General features: G+C 43.1%; 1 protein-coding gene across 2 annotated transcripts in view; it reads right to left on the reverse strand.

The window, feature by feature from the left end:
* Positions 1–21115, reverse strand: part of OVCH1 (ovochymase 1) — a 161345-nt gene that overhangs the window by 50667 nt on the left and 89563 nt on the right. For both annotated transcript variants that reach the window (XR_003856433.1, XM_029599997.1), the window contains exons 19-24: positions 19673–19827; positions 10574–10730; positions 6944–7039; positions 5662–5883; positions 5427–5567; positions 2946–3081 (exon numbers count right to left, since the gene is read on the reverse strand). Coding sequence is in view for 1 of the 2 variants with exons in the window: in XM_029599997.1 (XP_029455857.1) it covers positions 2946–3081; positions 5427–5567; positions 5662–5883; positions 6944–7039; positions 10574–10730; positions 19673–19827 (907 nt within the window). In the remaining variant the exon portion in view is untranslated. The remainder of the gene's footprint in view (positions 1–2945; positions 3082–5426; positions 5568–5661; positions 5884–6943; positions 7040–10573; positions 10731–19672; positions 19828–21115) is intronic.

Here is a 21115-nt window from a genome sequence, read left to right on the forward strand (position 1 = left end):
TCTCAAGTTACTCACATATTTACTCCTGCACAATGCCTGGAGTAAGTAATTGTAAACATCTTAAAAGTGAAATAATGACTGGGTGGGGGGCCTTCAGGCTGAAAGTCAGGAGGGTCTCAATTACATGAAGATAGATTGGGTGAAATGGTAGACTAATTAGTAAAACTGGAAATTTCATTGTTTAATGCATGTTAGAAAGTTTCCCAACTTGTGTATGTAAAACCGATTTACAGGAGGTAAATGAGTTAATTTATGCGTATTAAATCTACGTGCATATTACTTTAAAATTAGACATTAAAAATTCACAAATATACCAGCTATGTACACTTATCTGGCTAAGTAGCAGTATATTTATGCTTATCTGGATAAGTTCTGATTTATCCAGCTAAGTAGCAGCAAAGCTACTACTTATTCAGCTAAGTCAGATAGCCAGATAAATAAATCTGTACTTATACAAATAAACACTGCTAATTAGCCGGATAGCTCTGGAATTTATCTGGATAAGTGCAAGGGTTTATATACTGTTAGAACACACCATCTGCAGCTCCTACTTAGTGGAGTCAAACCCTTCACCAAATCTCTCAACCTCCCCAGCTAGTTAATACATTCCTTTTGGCAAGGAAACCAAAAGGTTCCTTACATTTGCATACATTGAAGGAGCGCATGCAAGTCTTTCATATATTTTCTTTAGGGATATTTGTAAAACTCAACTGGGTGGGGGAGGGGGTGTGTAGACTGGTTTGAGCACCACTGTACTACAGATTACTGATATTTATATCAATGAGACTCAATGCAGGGGATAGTCTGCTGCACCTCAGAGGGGTCCTTTAACTACAAAGGAATAAAACATGTTACTATACATTTCACCAGAAAACAAAAATTCACAATCCATTTCTGCTTTACGTTTGCTCTAAAAACAGTTTCCAATTTTTCTCTCATTCATGTAACATTCTGCCTAAGTAAAATGATGCATTGATCCATCCATTGAAAACAGGAAGCTTCCTGGGCTGGCCCTATGATTAAGGCTGCAGCGCAGAAAAAAAAAAGTTTAAGCCTTTGTCTATTCAGGCTAGCAAGGCTTCGGTTGCTCCCTGAAGATGACTCTTGAGCCATGTCCCATAGTGTAGAAAGTTGGGATTTCATGAGAGAAGGCATCCCTTTTAGCCCTTGGACCTGACATTATGATATACAGGCAAACAACTGGAAATATTAAAAAAGACAAACTGTAGTGTTTATTTAAAAAAACAAAAAAACCGCACACACCCCCCAGACCCTTCAATTTTACTTTATTACAACCCCCCACCATCCCGATCCCTCCCCAAGACTTACTAAAAGCCCTAGTAGTCCAGCGGGGTCCTGGAGCGATCTCCTGCACTTGGGCCGTCAGCTGCCAGTATTCAAAATGGCACTGAAAGCCTTTGCCCTTACTACGTCACAAGAGCTACCGGTGCCATTGGTCGGCTCCTGTCACATGGAAGAAGCACAAGATGGCGCCGGCATCCATTGCTCCTACCATGTGACAGGGGCCAACCAATGGCACCGGTAGCCCCTGTGACATAGTAAGGGCAAAGGGCACTGGCACCATTTTGATTTGTGGTAGGCCCGACGGCCCGAGAGGGAGACATCACTGGCGGGACCCCGCTGGACCACCAGGGCTTTTAGTAAGTCTTGGTGAGGGATCGGGATGGTGGGAGGTTGTAATAAAGTAAAATTGAAGGGTTGGGGTGGTTTTTTCCCCCCCCGATTTGGCTTTTTTTAAAATTCGTTTTCTGACTTGTTTCCTCCGATCCATGCCGCCAAAAAACAAAGTTTTTCAACGAAGCGCTCGAACCGAAATCAGACCAGACACAGAAAAACTAAGCTCATCTCTAATTTATAATTGATATAGGATCAAAGCTCTATTTAAGGGGAAAAAAGGTGGGAGATAAGAGTTTAACCTGTCAGTTATAGTAACAGAATAACAAAGTAATGACAGCAGAAAAAGACCAAAATGGTCCATCTAGTCTGCCCAGCAAGCTTCCCAAGGTAGTAACTGCCGCTCCATGCAGGTTACCCCCAAGCTTTATTTATTTCCATCCTCTAGCCTTTAGGGATCCACAGTTTTTATCCCATGCCCCTTTGAAATCCTTCATAGTTTTAGTCTTTACCACTTCCTCCGGAAGGACACAAATGAATTTGATTTACCTTCAAAGTGTGCATCTATAGTACAGGTCATAATGTAACTTTCCGACAAAGATAAGCTCAAATGGAAGGTGTTTCAAATGTGTCTTAGGAAAACTATACCATGCTTTTCAGAAAGTAAAGTGGAAGCTGGTGTTTAAAGAGCCACAAGAGGTCTTACCTATTGCCTAACTTTAAGATAAATAATTTTCCCCTCTGAAACCTGAAAAAGTGTTACTGATTTTACTATAAAAGTAGTTTGTCATTGAGAAGCACATTCCCTATATCCCAAAATAGCAGTCATGGGCAACTCCAATCTGAGGCCCCCAAGCGGTCAGCTTTTCAGGACTACTCTAATGAATATGCATGAAGCAGATTTGCACACAGTTGAGATGAGTTGCATGCAAATCCATCTCATGCATATTCTTTAGGAATATGCTGAAAGCCTGACTGGCTAGGTGTCCTCTAGGATCAGAAGTGCTCAGTCCTCCTGAATAGCTTGTATCATACATTATATGCCATGTTCTTTTCTGCCCCCCATCTTGAGGACTGTCCAGTTTACATCAGAAAATTTCAGGACAAAGGCAATTCAAGAGCCATAGTCATTCATGCATTGTGCCAGTCAAACAAACAATGCCATGCAATGCATGTTATTTGGTATCCCACTTATTTGGCTGCCTTACACAGTCGAAAAATTATAAGATCCGAAGTAAACGGAGCAAACTCAATAGTTTTCCTTCCGTTTTATATTACACAAGTAAATGAGAGGAAGATTTCAGTCCTACCTGGCGTTGTTGGGATAGTTATTGGGATATCCCGGTGATAGGATTATGCCTTCCGTTTTCGTCAGGATTACATCAGTGCAGTTGGCCTGTTTTGTTATACCGTCTGAAAAATTGTCAGGCTCTCTCATGTTTATCTCTGAAACAGAATGACTGAGTGTACAGATAGCCAAGGGCAAATATTTTACACCATAAAACCGTATTTGGAATTTTATAGCAACTGCAGTGAAGTACTCAACTTTTTTTTTTTTTTTTTTTTAATTAAAAAGGAAACATTTTTAGGTAGCTGATCTTTCTGTTATAGCCTTAATTGAACACTTACCAATCTATTTCATAGTATTTACATACAGTTAACTTTGGATGTTTACAATTTGTTCTTCTTCCCCACACTAAATTTATAATGCTTATGAAAAATACTTCCTTGACAGCACTAGCAGTTGAAGTGCTCCACATATGTGGAAAACAGATGCAAGACACAGAAACAATACAAGCTTCCCAGACATTACCCTGGCCAAGGTGCCTCAACTGTGCTCTGAAAGAGCAACCTCTAGGAATGAACACACTCATTCAGTTTTCATGCCTGTTTTTACTGACCTCTCTGCTGAGATGGTCAACTTGGGTGCAAATTAGTGCCAAAATCAGTTTATGAAGTCATGTGGATATCTATACACTAGAGATGTGAATCGTGTGATCGATCGTCTTAACGATCGATTTCGGCTGGGAGGGGGAGGGAATCGGATCGTCGCAGTTTGGGTTTTTAAAATATCGTGTAAATCGAAAACCGGCACACTAAAACATCCCTAAAACCCACCCCGGCCCTTTAAAATAAATCCCCCGCCCTCCCGAACCCCCCCCCCCCAAAATGCCTTAAATTACCTGGGGTCCAGAGGAAGGGTCCCGGTGCGATCTTTCACTCTCGGACCTCCGTGCGTTGTAGAAATGGCGCCGGCGCTACCTTTGACCTGTCATATGACAGGGCAAAGATAGCGCCGGCGCCATTTTGTTTTTTTGTCCCCCGACGGCAGGAGCGTAGCAGATCACTCCCGGACCCCCAGGGACTTTTGGCCAGCTTGGGGGGGCCTCCTGACCCCCACAAGACTTGCCAAAAGTCCAGCGGGGGTCCTGAATGATCTCCTGCCGCGAATCGTTTTTCCGTATGGAAAATGGCACCGGCCATACGCCGTAGGAGATTGCGGTAGGAGATCGTTCAGGACCCCCGCTGGACTTTTGGCAAGTCTTGTGGGGGTCAGGAGGCCCCCCAAGCTGGCCAAAAGTCCCTGGGGGTCCGCGAATCGTTTTTCCGTATGGAAAATGGCGCCGGCCATACGCCGTAGGAGATTGCGGTAGGAGATCGTTCAGGACCCCCGCTGGACTTTTGGCAAGTCTTGTGGGGGTCAGGAGGCCCCCCCCAAGCTGGCCAAAAGTCCCTGGGGGTCCGGGAGTGATCTGCTACGCTCCTGCCGTCGGGGGACAAAAAAACAAAATGGCGCCGGCGCTATCTTTGCCCTGTCATATGACAGGTCAAAGGTAGCGCCGGCGCCATTTCTACAACGCACGGAGGTCCGAGAGTGAAAGATCACACCGGGACCCTTCCTCTGGACCCCAGGTAATTTAAGGCATTTTTGGGGGGGGGGTTCGGGAGGGCGGGGGATTTATTTTAAAGGGTCGGGTGGGTTTTAGGGTTGTTTTAGTGTGCCGGTTTTCCCGCCCTCCCCCTTCCCCTCCCCCTCCCCCCAACTTACGATTTTTTGACGATAAATCGGGGAAATTGTTATTGTATCGCGGCTCTAACGATTTTTGACGATTTAAAATATATCGGACGATATTTTAAATCGTCAAAAAACGATTCACATCCCTACTATACACTGGGAAATTAAATTGAAACCGATTGCACATAACCCACTTAGAGAGGGTAATAACTATCAGAGGAATCTTGACAGCTACTTTTTAATGTTACCAAGTAGAATACAAAAAACCCTGGTAAGTAGGCATTTTAAATCTCATGAAGCCATGCTCAAATTTTATACCAATAGTTGGGGGGGAGGGGGGGAGTATGGAAGGAATACTTTTAATAGAAAGAACAAGAAAGCCTAAGCTTTATGTAGCCTCGCTTAAAATCTGTGAGAAATGGCTGTTTTACAGAACATCACAAATAACTAAAATAAAGTGCAGAGTCTTCAAAATTCATATTAGTTTGGGACAAACATTGCATAGGCCAAATTCCTGAATATATGCTGTGTTTATAAAGTGAACCATAGAGTTGGTCTTATATCCCCCATTCTCACTATGTAAGTATTAAGCAGTATTTTATACCAACTGAATTTCATGTTTTATCCATAATTCATGTTCGTAGTCACTCAGCTGTTTTCGTCTATTACCAACTACTGCATAGATTGTAAATATACAAGACTCAGCTCATTCATACCAGACATGAATACATTAAATACAATGCTCTTGCTTCCCATTTACTTCTTAGTTACATACCTGGGGTGTCGATCATCATGTACCCAATAACAAATCCTCGTTTTCCAAACGAGCCAGGTGCCTGGGAATGGAAGTGAATTTTCACCACCGGCCCTGGACTTAGGAACGTCTCAGCAGAAGCTAACATGCCACACTTTCTAGCTAAATGAAAAAAAAAAGACGAGACTGCTGTTTAATCTGCAAGTTATGCTCTTAAGAGCTGAACTGCACCAAGCTAAGCAGTATGTTGTGTTACCTAGAACCATGCTTCCATCGGAGCCCTCTTCATAAATTCCAAGGAAGTCCTGCTCGCAGTTTTCTGATACTCCTATAGAAAGATGTTCCAGTACTAGCTTTGCTGTTCCAGATGGGATCCTAAGCACCCATGTGCAGTTCAGGTTCCCAGCATATCCGGAAGGGTAGCCAGGTGATGCAAAAGAGCCCATGGGTTCTTTCAACTGCACTTCCGACTTGCATTCTGCAAAACGAGAACAGCCCCAGTATACACTGTAAAGCAGAGTCTTTCTAGCTGTTTTTTGGTTGCTTTTTTTTTTAAAAGACCAAATGTTTTTGGAATACATGAGTTTAAGACCACATCAGTCTGAAGAGAATGATATGCTCAAAAAAGCTCATGTGCAGTACTTTTTTGTTGGCTCTTTATAAAGATATAGGAATTGTTTAAAAAAACCTGACAGGACTGTGCTTCAAATCATCTGATCCTCTCTCTATTTGTGGTGGGTTTTTTTGAGCACTGTGGGCATAGTCAGAGCCAAGGTGAGGAAGGATTAAATCATATTTGGAAGCCAATCCAACGCAGCAGCAATGCAACCAAAATAAAATTAGATCGTGTCAGAAAATAGAAGGGAAAAGAGGTTGTGGGGAAAAGAGGCTGTGATAAATAGCTTGATAAAAAATAAATAAATAAATAAGCAAGCATGAGTTTTCATTTTGGAATCCCAGTGTCTGCTTTTCATGGTTTTAGATTTTTAAAGTACCCCTGAACCTGTAAGCACCTTAGGGAGAATAAAAATTGGCCCTTCCCAGTCTTGACCATTTTACTTTTGCATATCCTAACTATTTAAACATAATATCATGGGCCTGACTACTAGAATTTGGGTATGGTATATGCCATCTGTACCCCCTATGATTTATGAATTTTCTCTGATTAGAATTTTTGGTCTCAGTCATTTGACTGAATTGTTTACTTCTAAAACATCAAAATATAAAGATTATAAATTGCCTCAGTTCAAGTTATACCCCTGACTGGATCCTGCTAAGAATAAATTGCTCACAAATATAGATCTTGTAAAATCAAAATTTTCAGAGTAAATAAATTGTCAAAATATTTTTGCTCTCATTTCTGTCTTGACTTTTCCCACAAGTAGAATCTTGAGAAACAAGCGAGACTAGTGCATCCTTTGGTTATGAAATTCAAATCTGCAGGCTGCTGCCGTCTCAAGAATAAATCTTGGAAACAGTGAAATGCAACAATCTTCTTCAAATTGTGCTTCTTACAGATGCTGAAGACATTACTGTACCTTGGACACACTGGGGTTTTTCCATATTTGTAGGTTGAACCTGTTGGTGTGTTGCAGATGCAGGCGAATGATCCTCTGGAAATTGTGTACCTCCTTCTGCATCAGATTGAGAGGGAAAGAAATATAATGTCACAGCACATTAAAGGCATGCAAGTGCTGAACTGCGGCAAGGAGCCACAGCAGAAGATTTCACAGGTGCTGTCAGGTGTAAAATAAATCATGAGCATCTACTTCCTTTGTCCACAAATGTTTCAAGTGGTGAGGCTTTTAGCATTTTAAAACCACAGAGATTAATTTTGTAACATCACACATAAAATAACTTGTGTGTGCATTTGCTAGCTAAGGGCCAGATTTTACAAGCCCTGCGCGCTTAAATCCAGCTGGATTTACATGCACGGGGGGGGGGGGGGGGGTGTACTCGCGCAGAGCCTATTTTGCATAGGCCCAGCGACGCGCGCATTTCCCAGGGCGCCGGTCCAGGGGCGGGACAGAGGCCTCTGGCACAGTGCCCGTGCCGGAGGATCGCGCACCTGCAGCTGGCCGGCAGGCGTACATAAGAAAACAAAGGTGGGGGGATTTAGGTAGGGCTGGGGGGGGGGGGGGGGGCGGGTGCGGAGGGAACGGGGAAAGCCATTGGGGCTCCCCTAGGGCTCGGCGCACGCAAGGTGCACCCCCTTGCGCACGCCGACTCTGAATTTTATAACATGCGCATAAGTCCTCCTAGAAAATTACTCAGCACACAAACCTGCTATTTTGGTGCAGGTAGTTTTGCAGATATACTTTACAATTCACTCTTAAGATCAGAAAGCATATGCCTAAGTCCCTGTCCCACCTAGACTTCATCCATGGAATAGCGCTCCTCTATGCCTGCAATTTTACGTGCATGTTGGTCACACCGTTTTCTAATGGGCCATTTCTATGGGTAAAGCACTATTTTACTCGTATTTTCTCGGAAAATTACCCTCCCAAAGCATAATGAAGCTAGGTCTTCAATTTGCATGCCAGAAGAGATCTGTTTGCATCAGCCGTGATGCTTGCCACCCAAGGTAAGAGATCCCCAAAAGATTCTAATTATATATTAGCCCTGCCACCCCCTCACTGACCTCACAGCAAAGAGGTTTTTAGGTGAAGGGACCTAACAACCACCTCCTGTCAGACCCAGGTGGGGGGAAGCTGTAGTTCAACAACCTTGGGGATTCAGACAGTCGCTCAGTCCAACTGAGTGCTTTACACTGGAGGCAGTGTTTCAACAGCAACATTTACTGAAACTCCACTTCAGTAAAACTTTGATATTAAGTACATTTCTTAAGAGATGAATCCCTGTCTTCAAGCTGTACAGTAACCAGTACCCTCAATCACCTTTAGTTTTAGTCTGACTCAGGGTGCTCTTAGCGAGCAGGCTCTAAAGTTCCTTTGCCCTCTGAGACAACTTTTGTGCCCAACACCCATTGTTTTGCTCTGCTTCCATGCACTTTCAGGCCTGACCTGGTATATAACAAGTTTAGAATGGAACTGCACTCCTCTGGCATGCTTGGAGGGTACTTAGGCCCTCCAGCTGAACAAACCAGGATGTACCTCCTGCTCTATCAGGTTTCAGCAGGGTGATAACTGGTTTCAGGCAAGACTACTGGAAAGCCAAAATCCACAACAGAGCAAGGTAACAGGATTCCGTTCCGGAAGGAACGGATATCCTAAGGGTAAGAGCTAGACAAACATAGGACATGGCAGATAAATACCAGAATAAATTCAGTCTGCCCATCCACATGTCTTGTTCAGCTTTATAGTCCCTTCCTCTCCCTTACAACTCCCCTGCCCTTGTCCCGTGCCCATCAGATACCATCCTTGTCTCCATCTCCTCCACAAGAAGGCAGTTTTGTACGTCCACTGCCCTTTCTGTAAAGGAATAGCATGGAAAAGATATGGAACTCTAGATTTTCACTAATCCCAGATCTTAGGACATACATGCACAAGCAAGGGATGGAGTTTCAATAACTTCTTCTCCCTCTGCTTTTGCTTCAGAAATACAGAAAGCAAGCTAACAAACCCTTTCCTCTGAACTTTTAGCTGCTTTCAGAAAACATCACAGGTCCACCACAGTCTGTGTCCCTCCTGCAGCTCACTGCAGGGGAGAAAAACCCCTGCTACATCTCCTTCTGCTGTCTAAACTCAGACTCCTCATACACTTGGTTGCTACCATAATGTGGGTCTTTAAATTCACCGCAGGAATGATTCACTGTGGCAAACAACACCAAGGGTGCTTTAAGAAAATGGCATTACTTGTTCCTAACCTCCACATGTCCTTAAAAATTTCACCAAGGAATCCTGAGCATCTCTACAAATAAGGACTTTGGATTCAAAGATTTAAAAAAAACAAAACACAACAACAAAAAAACCAAACACTATTCAATGAAAGCTTTTTAACTGTGATAATACATCATAAGGAAAAAAAAAAAAAAAAAAAAAAAAAAAAAAGAGTCAAATCTACACAGTTCATGATCTAAATAATTTTTAAGTGGTATAGCAAATTAGTTAACTATTATAGCATGCAGTTCAAACTGGGGCAACTACGCTGGTCAGTGTATGGTTGTATAGTTTCTGTACATCTTCATCAGGGATCTTTCCTGCAGAGCATGTGTCTACGGTTATGAAGCGTAATATGTGCCTGAGCAACTCTTGAATAGGATTGTTTCATTGTAACACAGTCATAGGAGCCAACTTTTCAAAATAATTGAAAGGGAGGGGGTGCCAAAACCACAAAATGCCCCTCCCTGGACACAGGGAAGTAGTTTGCTCAAAAGTGGGGATGCTCAAGCACCCACAGACCTGACACCGATGATCACAGCTAAATGAAGATAATAATGTTTATAGTAAGAGCATCAAGTATGCATCTTTCCCTCAGATTCTCCAATATTTATTAACTGGAGATGTTTTTCTGATAATTTGGGCTTGCATACATTTAGAAAGTGTGCGGTGGACAGGTGTAAGCATGCAAGAAACAACCGAATGATCATTAGGAGGGTAAAATAGGATGAACACAATGAAAAGTTTAATGAAGAGCTGGTGTGCATCCTGTAATTAAGATTTTATTAGTTATATCAAAGTATTTAAGACTGAAACATCTCTCCAAACACTATGATGGAGTTTCCATCTTCCCAAACTAATGCTTCTAGAATTCAGTAAGCATGGCTCTTTCTGGGATGTGTAGTTTTTGGTGCCTTAATACCAGTGCCATAGTTCAGAGACTCCAGCTATTTTCTCCAATGATTACAGTTTCTGACTAATTTTCTGGGACCCCTGTTATTTCTACTTGACTCATCAGAAACTCACCAGTAGTAGTGAAGGCAGCAGCATCATGCTCCCTCTCCTGAAGGAAACAGTAAACCTGGGAACCCAAAACACATCAAGGACCCACACTTTGGGAATCACTGCCTTTATCAATGCCCATGGCAGTCCAAGGCATAAGCTAGAGCTCTGCAGGGGTTGGATTTAAAGTTTACCAACTCAAAATGGATTCAAAGTGTTAGCAACTCAAAATGTAACTATAGATTAGTACCACCACAATAAGCATTTAAGGTAAAAAAGTTTGATTAACAAGCCTCTCCCCCTTCATGCATATCAAATATTGTGTACCTTTTATTATAGAATGAATCCAGTCCAGATAGACTCTCACTCTGGCATACACACCAGGCTTCTTAGGCCGTGCACAACCAACACCCCAGCTGATGATGCCATAGAGAACAAATGGCTCCTTTTCATTCTGACAAACTAAGGGACCACCAGAATCACCCTAAAACACACAAGCGAGCATCAGTATTTCATTAGAAAGGTTTGTCCACGAAGACCAATCGTGTTTCTACAGCTTTTAGTTTAAACAAGAGCTGAAAAGAGAACTTCACCTGGTCCTTTATTTTCAAAAAGATTTCAGACAATTATTTTATTTTTATTTAAGAGTTTTTATATACCGATAACCGTATGCACATCGTATCAGTTTACATTGAACGTATAATAATGATAAAGTACATTGAACAATTTGGTTACATGGCAAACAGAGAAAAGTGCATAACATTATATGCAGAGCCAGCATAACTGTTGATATAAGCATATATATACTGGGTACTATGTACAAGGTATGGTTAAGAATTTGGTTACAAGAAATGTTTAGAGTGCGGTAAATATTAAATAAACTAGAGAAAAGTACATAACATTATATGCTGAGCGAACATAACTGTGGATGTAGGCATATATATATATTGATACTATGAACATTGGTTAAAAATTTGGTAACAGGCATGCTTAGAGTGCAGTATATATCATTACAAACTAGTGAGTAGGTGGTTGTTGGAATGAAATATATGTAATGGAAATAAGACTTGGTGACAAGGTATGTTCAGAGGGCGTTATATAACATTACAAGTAGAGCGTAGATGGCTGGGGGTAATGGTAGGTATTATGGGTAGGCTAGCTAGTCACCATATGAACTGCTGCATTTCATGAGCTTGCAAAAGCTTTTAAAAGACTTCATTTATGCAGGTGTATGTATTCTAGGCACCTTGCTCAGATAATCCTGGGGTTAAGTAAAGAAAAGCAGGCATTGTATAAAAAAGTACAGTGAAGCTGTACCATCTTCAAATCCAGATCATCCACTCAGCAGGAGCAAAATTTCTGTACATATAGGGGCCAATATTCAAAGAAGCTGGACTCCTAAGTTTAGGCTCTTATTTTAGGAGCTTAAGTTTTCAACTGAAAAAATCATATAAAATGTAGGTCCTAAATGTAGGCCTGCTATTCGTTTGCCTAGATTTAGGTTTCTGAATTAGGTGCTTAGTTCTGAAAATCAGGGCTAAGCCCCTGTCTCCCTCCCCCCCGCCCCTCACTTTCTAGAATTTTAACAGAACAGACTAAATTTAGGGACTCCACCCTAGTAGGTTTTCAAAAGAGCCAATTTAAGAGCCTAACCCCTAACCCCATTTTTGAAAATGTGCCCACAGTAAGGGGTAGATTTTATAATTGTACGCGCGCGCGAACAAAAGTACGCCGGATTTTATAAGATATGCGCATATCTTATAAAATCCGTGGTCGGCGCGCGCAAGGGGGTGCACATTTGTGCAACTTGCGCGCGCTGCCTGTTCCCTTCGAGGCCGCTCTGATTTCGGAGCGGCCTCAAAGGGAACTTTCCTTCCGCCTCCCCCCTCCTTCCCTTAGCTAACCCACCCTCCCCCCAGCCCCATCTAACCCCCCACCTCTGTCGCAGAAGTTACGCCTGCTCGAAGCAGGCGTAACTTTGCGCCTGCCGGGCCGGCTGCTGTGCGTCGTCTTCCGGTCCTGGGGCTGGTCCAGAGGCCGCGGCCATGCCCCCGGGCTGAAACCACGCCCCCGGATGACACGCCAACCGCGTCATGCCCCCTGACACGCCCACCCCAAGAAAGCCCTGGGACTTACATGCATCCCGGGGCTTTGCGCGCACCGGAAGCCAATGCAATATAGGCTCGGCGCACGCAGGGGATTTTAAAAGGGTTACGCGCATACCTTATGTGCGTAACCCTTTTAAAATCCGGCCCTTAATTGGCAAGATAGTTTACTTTTTTTTTTTCCTAAAAAGTCTCTGCTAACAATTTGTTACACTAAGGGTTAGATTTTTAAACATACGCGTGATTTTATAATATGTGCGCCAGCGTGCACATGTTATAAAAATCCAGGGCAGCGCACGCAAGAGGGGTTGAATAATGCAATTTTCACGCGGCAACACATCACGACCTTCCCCAGTTCCCTCTCCCCCTGCCCATACTCCCTCCCTTTTCCCCTGTCCGCCCCAACCCCTTAAAAGGCCCTACCTTTTTTTTTTCCTTTGTTTTAGAATTTACGCCATCTCCTGAACGGACATAAATTGCACGCGCTGTCAGGCTGCCGGCATACGATCCCTCAGAACAGCAGCAAATGGCCACTGTACCGGCCACCTCCAGCTCCGCCCCACCCCCTGGACCACCCCTTTTCTTTGGCCCAGCTCTTGTGTACGTAACGAGGGTTATGTGTGCGACCGGGCCCTAAAACGTGTGCGGTGCGCACAAGGCCCGGCCACACGTTACCCCCGTATTTTACATGCACGGGCAATTTAAAGTTCACCCCAAATAGTTTGATTTATACTAGATTTGAAAAGCATAAACGTGATTTAAGCTCTTGCAACTTGAGCACTATGAGAATCTTATAAACTAAGGATAGATTTACCTGTTATCAGATACTGTGCCTGTGGTCAGAGCCGTAGTGTGCCTATGGCCAATATGGCAACGGCCATAGTTGGCTCTACCACAGAGGCACCATAGTGCTGCTGCCATAAGGGGCCTCAGTAGGTGAAAAAGCAGCACGGCCCACCAGCCATGGTGATGATTCTGACGGAGCAGCGCTGCTATTCGACTCATAGGCATTGGAAACGGGGTGCAGCTACAAAACAGGGAAGCAGCCTCATTAGTGGCAGTGAGACGACGCACGATTTCCTTAATGCTGCTCACTCCTGCAGGGTACTACCGCGATCCCTCTTTCCTCTCCCTGCTCCTGAAGAATGGAAGGATTGCGGCTTTTCAACGCAGGCTGCTTCCTCCACCTGATGACATCATTCAGGCACTGGCAGCTGGGAGGGAGGAAGCAGCCCGTGCTGCAATCCTTCCATTCTTCAGGAGCAGGGGGATAAATGAGGGGATCGCGTTAGTACCCTGCAGGAGTGAACAGCATTAAGGAAATCATGCACCTGCCACTTGCAGTGAGTGAGGAGTGGGAGGGGAACAAGAGTGCTGGGGAATGGAGTGTCTTGGAAAGAGAAGGAACCAAGAGTGCTGGGGAGCGGGGGAGCAAGACAGTGAGGGAGAGAGAAAGTGTGAGTGTGTATGTGGGAAATTAACCACACTTCATCTCATCCTGCTAATCCATGACAAATTTCAGAGTTTCTGGAAATCAAAAGTTCCCAGATATGGATAACTGGCAATTTTTTAAAATTCAAATTACCGTAGTTCTAAATTATTGGGTGTTATTCATTGTATTTTCTGAAATATTTTATTGATGTTTGGAAAATATTTATGTGAGTTAATTATTGAATGCTATTCTATTCATTAGTTTTGAATTATTCTTTTTATCAGTATGGTTTAACTAATTTTGTTTTATGTTTTTGTTTTTCCATTGCTGCAGTTCATATATAAAATTGGGCTTGTTGTGGTTTCCAGTTAAATTTTTGCCTGTACATTTCTATTTATACTGTATGGTCTCTTTATTCTGTATTTGAGGGTCTATCTGTGTTTTGGATGTGTGACTCAGTAAGGTATTCCAATAGGGGCGGATTTTAAAAGCCCTGCTCGCGTAAATCCGCCTGGATTTACACAAGCAGGGCCTTGCGCGCTGGCAAGCCTATTTTCCATAGGCCTGCCGGCGCGCGCAGAGGCCCAGGACTCGCGTAAGTCCCGGGGTTTTTTGTCGGGGGCATGTCGGGGGGGGGGGGGTGATCGACGTGGCGTTTTGGGGGCGGGACGTGGCATTTCGGGGGCGGGTCCAGGGGCGTGGTTTCGGCCCGGGGCGGTCCGGTGGCATGGCCGCGTCCTCCGGAACCGCCCCGGGTCGCATATCGGCGCGCCAGTGGCCCGCTGGCGCGCGTGGATTTACTTCTCCCTCTGGGAGGCGTAAATCTGTGGACAAAGGTAGGGGGGTTTAGATAGGGCCGGGGGGGTGGGTTAGGTAGAGGAAGGGAGGGGAAGGTGAGGGGAGGGCGAAAGAGAGTTCCCTCCGAGGCCGCTCCGATTTCGGAGCGGCCTCGGAGGGAACGGAGGCAGGCTGCGCGGCTCGGCACGCACCGGCTGCCCAAAATCGGCAGCCTTGCGCGTGCCGATCCAGGATTTTATAGGCTACGCGTGTATCTTATAAAATCCAGCGTACTTTTGTTTGCGCCTGGTGCGCCAACAAAAGTACGCGAACGCGCATTTTTTAAAAATCTACCCCATAGCATGTAGTTTGTATGTAGTGCTTGGCTTGTTCTGTTTTCCTAATGGGGGTGTATTGGTGTTTTAAGCCTTGTGTAATATTTGCAATGTTAACTTTCATAGGTTGAGTTGTTGCTGTTTGAGTGCTGGCAGTTAGTGTTTTGATACAGAAAGTTAATTGCATTGTAATTCTGGGGGTTTTTTTTGTGGCTCTCTGAGGGTCATGCCGATGCCCAAGATGCATTACAGTAGGCCTAATATCATATGCGGTTTAAGTCTCTCTCACTTTTTTGCAGGGTTTTCTGGTTGGCACCACAGCAGTGCATGAAAATATAATATACATATTGTAAGTGATATTTTTACCTCAGAAGACTATGCTTTGAATGTCCTTTCATGTAAAATTTGTAATAAATGCATAATTTTTAAATTGTGTACAAGGAGGGTGTGATAAGGTGGGGATACAAGGCTGTAAGATTTTCTAGGGCACCTAATACCCTTGCATGGGCATTACTGTACAAACATTTAACAAACGTTTCCCAATTCATGGTGGTGTGTGTTGTATAATGGGCGAGGGAGCGGTTCTCCTCTTGGCTAGGGGTGTGCATTCGGATTGACCGCATTAGTAAAACGCAACTCATATTTTTTTTTTTACTTAAAAAATTGATTCGACATAAACGATCGGATTTCCCACATATCGAACATAGATATGTTCGATATGTGGGAAATCGTGATTGTTGAGCCAAAATAAAAATATAAACCCCCTCACCCTCCTTAATCCCCCCCCCGACTTACCACAACTCCCTGGTGATGGAGCGAGTAGTGAGGACGCCATTTCTGCAATCCTTGGCGAGAAGCATGTGACGTCGGCGGCACGTCGAGTGACGCCGGCGTCACATGATTCCCGGCTCGTTCGCGCCGGACGGCTCGTTCGGCCCAAAAAGAACTTTTGGCCAGCTTGGGGGGGTCAGGAGGCCCCCCCAAGCTGGCCAAAAGTTCTTTTGGGCCGAACGAGCCGTCCGGCGCGAACTTGCCGGGAATCACGTGACGCCGCATCACTCGACGTGCCACCGACGTCACATGCTTCTCGCCAAGGATTGCAGAAATGACGTCCTCACTCCTCGCTCGATCACCAGGGAGTTGTGGTAAGTCGGGGGGGGGGGATTAAGGAGGGTGAGGGGGTTTAAATTTTTTTTTTGCACATATGTACATATACCCAACTCATTGGATTTTTTTTATGTCCATATTGGCCGCAAGTGGGACCCCCTTTCGGACATAAAAAATAAGAACATAAAATTTTGCTCTGCACATCCCTACTCTTGGCTATAGGTGCCACATTGCCTGGTTATGGCTCTGCCTGTGGTTTACCTATTTAGTGAATAGTAATATCCCATTTGTACTAAAAACCCATACACAAGAAGCTTGGTCATTGCTGCCATTCGCACAAATAACTGCATGAAATTAACAGCCTGATCTGTAAGATCTAGCTCAGCATGTGTCAAACCACTGGTGAGGGTCTGTGGACCCTCACCAGCTCCTGGCAGCAATTTCTGCCAATTCATGTAGCAACAATGATTGCAGAAAGAAAAGGAGGAAGCCGAGACCTGCCCCTGCACACTCCACTGCACCTTATACCACAACTGGCAGAGACTTTTCTTAACAGTCCCATCCTGTGGATTTTTCTTTAGAAACAATTTTCTTAAACTGGCTAGTTTCCTTCTGAAAGTGACGAGGACCAGCTGCAGGGCTGAAGGAGTACATCCTCTCTCTCTGCTCTTCAATTTTCTGGGAAGACACCCCCCTCCCCGCCATCAGTGCTGCAACCGGCCCAAATAATTTAAGGTAGCTAGCTGGACCCTGGCATACAAATGGTTAAGAATCACTGATCTTGCCAATTTCAAATACCTCCATCTTCTATAGGGATGTGCTGTTTGAAAACAAAATAGGACAAACATTTTCTATTTTTTGTAAACAAAAGTTAATGAAGTCATTTTTTTTTTGTTTTGTTTCACTGCCAAAAAAAAAAAAAAACAGCCACCATTCTATAAATAGTCTCTCTGACTTCTCCCAGCCATTGCAGACCTCCCTTTTACCAAACTTAAGGCTCTCCTCCCCAGGGTAGGAGGAATCACCAATTCCCCCTGCCCTAGTGGTACCATTTCTCATATGGACACCGTATACAAAAAAGGCCAATGCAATTATGAGAAATAGCACTAGGGGGGTAGGAGCGACTTGGGGATTGCTCTAGCTACTGGGGAGGGGAGAGTAGAGGAGGACCCAGCTTAGGGAGTCTGGGGGGGGGGGGGCATAGGAGGTGGGATAAAGCTCAATGCTATTTAAAAAGTTATCCTTCGATAAGGGCCAGCAGGAAAGGGTGAAGAGCAAAAGAGCTTCCATAAGTGGGCGCCGCGAACAAAGGCGGAGCTTAATAAAAGCGACGATGAAGAACAGCGAACTTTACAACGGCGATGAGATTAAAGGCCCGTGCTAATAAAGACAGTGATGAATATGGGCGCCTCTAATGGTGAATTATTACACATCAAAAGTTTTTTTTTTCCCCATTGTTGTTGAAGCGATTATGAAGCATGGTGAACCTGTTGTAGTTAAAAAAATTTAAGCTTTAAGCAAAAGCTTCAAAATTATTTTATTTAAGCAAACCAGAAAACCCTAAAATGAGTTTGTTATTAATATGATCGCAGAAAAAAATATTGCCCAGAAAAGTCATTAATATGAGCGCATTTAACTTAAATATTGCATATGAAACATTTAAAAAATGATTTCAATATAGTTTTAAAACTTTTAAACCAAACTTGGAATACTATCATTTACCGAATTTTTGTATTGGGCTAGACCTGAAGCTATAGGTTATGAGCTATTCCCTGGAGAAATTCAAGTGAGGCATGATTTTCATAATTCTGGACGATTTCTTGGATTCGGGTAGCAGTTTCTTTGTACACATTTTTGTTTCTTTGTGGTGGTTGTCCCACTACTAATTGTTCCAGTTTAAGTTCATTTATGCTCTGCACTTTCTTTAGTCCATCTATTAATCGCCAAACAGTTGGATGATGTGATCCTAGAAGTTGAGCAAATCCTCCACTGCGTTGTTTGTTTTTGGTAGGCATCCAAGGGCTTGCTCATATACGTTCCATAGTTTTAGCGGAATTAGTGGCTCACTTCTACCACCACGATGTGATGGTTAGCCTAGCCACGTGTCTTCAAAGTAATTAACCAATTCTTGAAGCTCTGCTGTGTTGTTCGTGAAGAAATTAGTATTAATCAAGTCATCGAAGACAGATGTCGTCGTTTACTGGTACAAATGCGAGTGCCGCTAGTTGTCGTGTGGAAAGAGCATAGTCCAGGTCTGAAACGTAATGTGTAAGAACATCTGGAACCTGTTGAATATGATGCCATATGCACTGGCTGAAGTGAAAGAAGCACCCTCGTTGTACTGCATTTGGAAACGTGACGTGGAATGCCAGTAAAAGAGTGCTCAAAGTCCATCATTATTACCTGTGGATTCAGGCTGGGATAAAGATTCTTCAGCTTGGACAGAACTTGGACATAACTGCTCCTACTTCGGTCAGTCATAAGAATGTAGTCCAATGGAATGATGGTGTCATACTTAATTGCATGTATGGTATAGATTTGTTGAAACAATGGTGGAGCTGTTTTGAAGGTTCTGTCACCAAACCAGTTTTCAGGTTCGCTCAATGTTCTTGACTGTCAAGAAAATTTGAAACTGATCCTGGCCAGGTCCAATGTCATGAATAAGGAATTATCCATGTGGTGGAATACTTAGCTCACTAACGCAAGTAGGATTTGGCAAAGGTGTCTGAGCATTATGTCTGACATCTCGCAGTCTGCTTGAGGTGTCAAACAGGTGGAAGTCATCCAATAACAGCTGCCTCAAGGCCACTAGAAGCATTTGCAATGATCTGATGAGTTGCCTCAGTAGATGTTACAGCATGTTCCTTGATGCTGGATAGCACTTTCCTGCATTCAGTCTTCATGGGATCCAGAATGTGGTTGTGTTGTGAAGGCTTTCACCAGAATACCATCTTTGGTATGACATTGAGATGTGTATTTCCCCGTTCGATATTCAGTGCACTTCCAGAAGCATTTCTCATTAAGTTTCTTCTCTTTATGAAATTCATAACCGTTCACAACAAGCAAGTCAGCTCCTTTGTTGCTCTTAACAAATGCTAGTGCCATAATGATAAAGTTTAGACCTATTGCAGAGGTGCAAGTACAATCCTGTGAACAATAAAATTCTGCCACAACGGCGGTGTATATATAATGTAAAGTGTGGCTCAATAGTATTTCTTTGATAATTTGTTTCATGTTATTCATAGTATTTCTTTGATAATTTAACACATGAGAAGCTACACTTCAACAATAAAAAGCTTTTGATGTGCAATAATTCACCGCTATTCACCATTAGGGGCGCCCATATTAATCACCGCCTTTAATCTCATCGCAGTTATGAGGTTTGCCATTCTTCATTGTCGCTTTTATTAAGCCGAGCCCTTGTTCACGGTGCTCTTTTATTGAAGCCCTTTTGATCTTCACCCGCCCTTATTGAAGTAAACCATTTAAAAATGGTGGCCAGAGTTTGCTTTTAGTGTGCACTACTGTAAAATAGCAGTCATTAAAACCAACAAAATTTTAGAACGAAAAAAAAAAAAAATACCCACCACCACGAAACAAATAATGCAAAATGAAAAAAGTTCTCCTGTACATACCTAGTCTCCTAAAACTTATTTGTGCTATAACTAACCTGGCAGGAATCTTTGCCTCCAGAAGAAGGAAATCCAGCACAGATCATCCCCTCTGTGATCCCACCTAGACGGTTGGCATAATAGGAAGTTTCACAGATCTCGTTGTCCATGATAGGGACCTGTAGCTGCTGTAAACGGCTAGACAGCATTCCATCTGGCAGGAAAGGTAATACAAGGGCAGAAAGAAAAAAGTGAAGTATGTGATGAATTGTCTTGGGCATATCCATGGATAGATTGCAATTCTCCCTCCCATTATACTAGAAATACAATTGTATGTTTTGTATTTTTAAGTCACTTGTTATATTCCTTACTAAAACTATGATCAATAAACTGCAGAAACTACAGACAGTAAGAATTACTACATGACAATCTTTACTAAATAAAGAGTATGTTTTCATTAGGTGAAAGTTTTCTAAAGAAGAATTCTCAATTGTGTAATTCCATTAGAGAAGTAGCTAGTTTATGTCCTTAATTTAATAGGTCTCTATAATTTGGGCTAGGGATAGTAATTAGGGGCATAAAATTTCTGATGGCAATTTGTCGATTCTGCATGTAATCATAACCCTAAAGGTTCTCTCTCAAAACTTTGAAAACCCAACAGCACAGAAGGAAACTGCCAGGCCATAGAAAGATCACCTGAAGTTTTTATTCTTGAATTTGTTTGCTATGTCACAATTCTGGAAGGACACCTGGTTATTAGCTGAGGAAACATTTTACATATGACTCGATACATGGGGGTCTATTTATCAAAGCACTAAATTTAAAAGCACACATTAAAGCAGTATTATAGGTAAAATCTGCTAGACCACACTAATTGTTTGTGTTAACACAAAAATTCACTTATACCTCAAGGGAAGGTGCATTTGATTTACCTGCAGTAAGAACTAATTTGCATAGGTTTTCCCCATTTCACCTCATTAAAATTTCACAATGTCTAAATGAGCATTAACCTATATTAAAAATAGCCTCCAAAGTGAATTCTTCATCAAATGCATATAGCAAAATATGACTGAACACCTTATAAATAGGAATGTGTTGCCCATATTTTGTAGACATCTGTGCAGTGGCCAGGATCAGGAACACAATGGCAATATTGACCTGTATGATGACTAGCTTGGGAGAAAATATTTCATATAAAGAATTTCTTTCATGATATTACATTTAGTATCAAATATATGAGGGGGGGGGGGAAGGAGGGTTTAAGACAGATTTTAAATGCCAGCTTTCTAACTTTAATATGTGCACTTATCTCAATCCACAGAGCAGGTTGCTGGCAGGCTGCACTCTGGTAGCGCACCGCACAAGCACACTCTGTTTCCCGTTTTAAAGGACTGACCATACACAGCCATTTAATGTGCATCGACAGTACGGTTCCTGAAGCTCCCTGAAGAAGGAGTATTACACTCCGAAACACTGCCATGTCGGAGGACGGTCTTCAGGAC

Source organism: Rhinatrema bivittatum, chromosome 4 (assembly GCF_901001135.1).
Source record: "Rhinatrema bivittatum chromosome 4, aRhiBiv1.1, whole genome shotgun sequence".
Lineage (NCBI taxonomy): Eukaryota > Metazoa > Chordata > Amphibia > Gymnophiona > Rhinatrematidae > Rhinatrema > Rhinatrema bivittatum.